Source organism: Cinclus cinclus, chromosome 13 (genome assembly GCF_963662255.1).
Source record: "Cinclus cinclus chromosome 13, bCinCin1.1, whole genome shotgun sequence".
Taxonomy (NCBI): domain Eukaryota; kingdom Metazoa; phylum Chordata; class Aves; order Passeriformes; family Cinclidae; genus Cinclus; species Cinclus cinclus.
In genome coordinates, this window is record NC_085058.1 from 19,276,921 (window position 1) to 19,279,947 (window position 3,027).

A 3,027-nucleotide genomic window follows, 5' to 3' on the forward strand; every position below is an offset into this window, starting at 1 on the left:
GATTTCTCATTTCTTCCAGACAAGCAACTTGGTGCTTTTAAACTGTTCTTTCTTTTTGCTGCTTGTTTGTTGGGTTGGTCTTTGGGGAGGGAGGGGTGAAGGCAGCGAGGGGAAAGGGGCTCTCGGTGGGTGGTAGGGCTGGAGGAGGGTGCATTGCTGCAAGGTGTTGGCATCTGCAGAGCTGGGGAGACAGATTTGATCTCTGCTGTTCCTGTTATTTGTACAAAGGTAAGGAATGCTTTCTTTTGGAATCAGCAAACAGGAAGGTGCTTGTAACAGTATGAGATGTGCTGTACCTGCAGCTGGGACTGTAAACAGCTCGTGGCTGCAGAAGTTGGAAGTATTTGCCCTTAAAACGTGATCTCTGCTCAGGTAAAAAGGGCAATGAAATCAAGTGTGGGGTGCAACCACCCTGCCCATCACCCTCCAGCCACCTCTGGTTTAGGGAGGATTCTACCTTCCCCTCCTCCTCCTGCTTTGCCTCCAGAAGGGAAAGGGGTAGAGGTGTTGTGCTGGTGCTGCTTGGTTCCTGGGAAGGTCCAGGCTCCTAAATGCCACTGTGATCCTCTCCCAGGAGCCACTGTCAGACTCTGTGAAGTGTGGGATGCTCCTTCTCCCTGCCTGGTCACCCGCAGCTGCTCCTGCCCATGATTCCAGATGTGGCACTGGAGATGCAGCTGGACAATTAAAGTTTAACACATTAATGGGAAGGGCTGTGGGGTTTCTAAAAAGCTGAACCCTGCTTACAAGTCCCCTTTGGAAGGACGAGTCCTTGAATGGAGAACAACTGCCCCAGCACAGGCTCAGCCATCTCTGGTATGACCCATTCCCAGCAGGATGTTGGCAGACAGTGACTGGTTCCATGGTCCTGGCCACCACTCCTGCTTTCCCAGCTGCTCAGCCACCTCGCAAAGAGCTAAAAATATATGTCTGTGTGAGCAGTCACTGTAGCTACAGCAGAGGTGAGCCAGAGAGGGTGGCCAAGCTGGGTCACCATGGTGGGGTGGACACAGTGGCTTCGCAAAATGGGCAACACAGAGGGGACAGGCAGAGACAGGATGGGACAGACTGCTGCTGGTACCTCCAGTGCAGATCCCACCATCTCCCCACTTGTCCATATGTTGAAACTGTAGCACTCTACACAGCCCCTAAGACAGGGTTCACTTTGCTGCTTGTGTTTCAGCAGGGGATGAGTGAGGAGCAGCTCTCTGCATCTCCCCACTGCCCCACTGCGCGGGAGGACACCAATGTCTCAGCCTCTGCATACCCCCAGTACTGGGTGGAGCCCCGGTTCACCCGAGCAGCAAAGGTCCGTGTGATCATCACAGCCGTCTTCTTCCTGCTGGCAGCAGGCAGCAACACAGCAGTCCTGGGCAGCCTGCTGAGGAAGAGGAGGAAATCCCACGTGCAGCCACTGATCCTCAGCCTGGCGCTGGCCGACCTGCTGGTGACAGTGATGGTGATGCCCCTGGATGCAGCGTGGAATGTGACAGTGCAGTGGTATGGAGGGGATATCTCCTGCAAGATACTCAACTTCCTCAAGCTCTTTGCTATGTATGCAGCTGCCCTGGTACTGGTGGTCATCAGCCTGGACCGGCACGCAGCCATCCTCCATCCCTTCTCCCGTGCTCACCGCCGCAATGGGATGCTGCTCCGCGCTGCCTGGGGTGGCAGTGTGCTCCTGGCTTTGCCTCAGGTAAAGTTCAGTGCCCTCCCCATGGAGTTTACCTAGGCTGGGGTAGTTTTTGAGAGGGGCTTCTCCAGCCCAACATGCCAAACCTGTCCATACCAGTCCAGCAGCAGCAGGGAGGTGCTCTCCATGTACAGCCAGTAGCATCAGGATGTGGTGCTCTATTCCAAATCCTCTCTGAGTTATTCTTTGGTTCTCCATTTCAGCTTTTCCTCTTCCACCTGAACACAGTCCCAGGAGGGAATTTCACCCAGTGTGTTACTCACGGAAGCTTCCGAGCACACTGGGAGGAAACCATCTACAACATGTTCACCTTCACCACCCTCTACATCACCCCACTGAGTGTCATGATCGTTTGCTACATCCGGATCCTTTGGGAGATCAGTAAGCAGCTAAAGGTCAATAAAGGTAAGTAGATCCCAGCCCTTTAATGTCCTCCATGAGTGAACTTTTCCATCCTGGAATTGTTGTGTCTGTCACAATATCCTTTGAAAGCTAAGAAGTTTTGCACAAGCCAACTAAGAGGTTTTGCACAAACTTAGTCCTTGCTGTCTTCTGCTTCCTGTGGGACATGGACCAGATTATGAGATGGTCTTCCCTCTCTGGCAGAAGCAGAGTCATGGATGGTTATGTTGTCTTTGTTTTCCCCTCTCTTCAAATATCCTTTTGACTCTCTTTGGCAGGTTTGACAAGAAATCAAAATGACCATATCTCCAAGGCACGCATGAAGACCCTCAAGATGACCGTAGTGATTGTTGCCACCTTCATCATCTGCTGGACCCCTTACTATCTCCTGGGTTTGTGGTACTGGTTCCAGCCGGCCATGATCCAGAAGATGCCAGAGTATGTCAACCACAGCTTCTTCCTCTTTGGCTTGCTGCACACCTGCACTGACCCTATCATTTATGGCCTGTACACCCCTTCCTTTCGGGAGGACGTGCAGTTGTGTCTCAGGGGCATTGAAACAGCCATCACCAGGCACAAGAGACACAAACCCATCTCAGTCTCAGAGAAGAACATCAAGGATGGTGCTGCAAATGGTGGGTTGGCATCAGGAGGCTCCAATGGGACAACTGTCAGCACGGTCTGATGCAGAGATGTACCCACAAGGGGATGGCAGACACAGATTTGTGACTGTTTTGTCCTGTAAGACCATTTTGGAGACTGTCACGATGAGGGTCCCTATTCAGCTTTGGTGAGTGAGGGTCTCTGGCTAGAAACTGAGGATGTGTCTCCTGCCTGTACTCAGGGTGAAAAATATTCGGGGGTACTTATGGTCATCCTGCTGTATTCTGGCAGCACCGTGGCAACTAGAGAAACATTCTTTTTGTACCTGA

General features: G+C 52.2%; 1 protein-coding gene across 1 annotated transcript; it reads left to right on the top strand.

Annotated features, from left to right (window-relative positions):
* The first annotated feature begins 573 nt into the window (after positions 1–573).
* LOC134049272 (gonadotropin-releasing hormone II receptor-like) lies at positions 574–2,780 on the top strand. The gene is made up of 4 exons (XM_062501560.1): positions 574–674; positions 1,181–1,696; positions 1,897–2,098; positions 2,374–2,780. Exons 1-4 carry the CDS (start codon positions 648–650, stop codon positions 2,778–2,780), a joined length of 1,152 nt encoding a protein of 383 aa, XP_062357544.1. The 5' UTR covers positions 574–647.
* The last annotated feature ends 247 nt before the right edge of the window (positions 2,781–3,027 follow it).

What these genes read in the sequence shown, in the direction of transcription:
- LOC134049272 (XM_062501560.1), top strand. Translation starts at nt 648, where the DNA reads ATGATTCCAGATGTGGCACTGGAGATG. An exon ending in CAGATGTGGCACTGGAGATG is followed by an intron (nt 675 to 1,180) that starts CAGCTGGACAAT and finishes CTGCTTGTGTTT; the next exon opens with CAGCAGGGGATGAGTGAGGA. An exon ending in TGCTCCTGGCTTTGCCTCAG is followed by an intron (nt 1,697 to 1,896) that starts GTAAAGTTCAGT and finishes TCTCCATTTCAG; the next exon opens with CTTTTCCTCTTCCACCTGAA.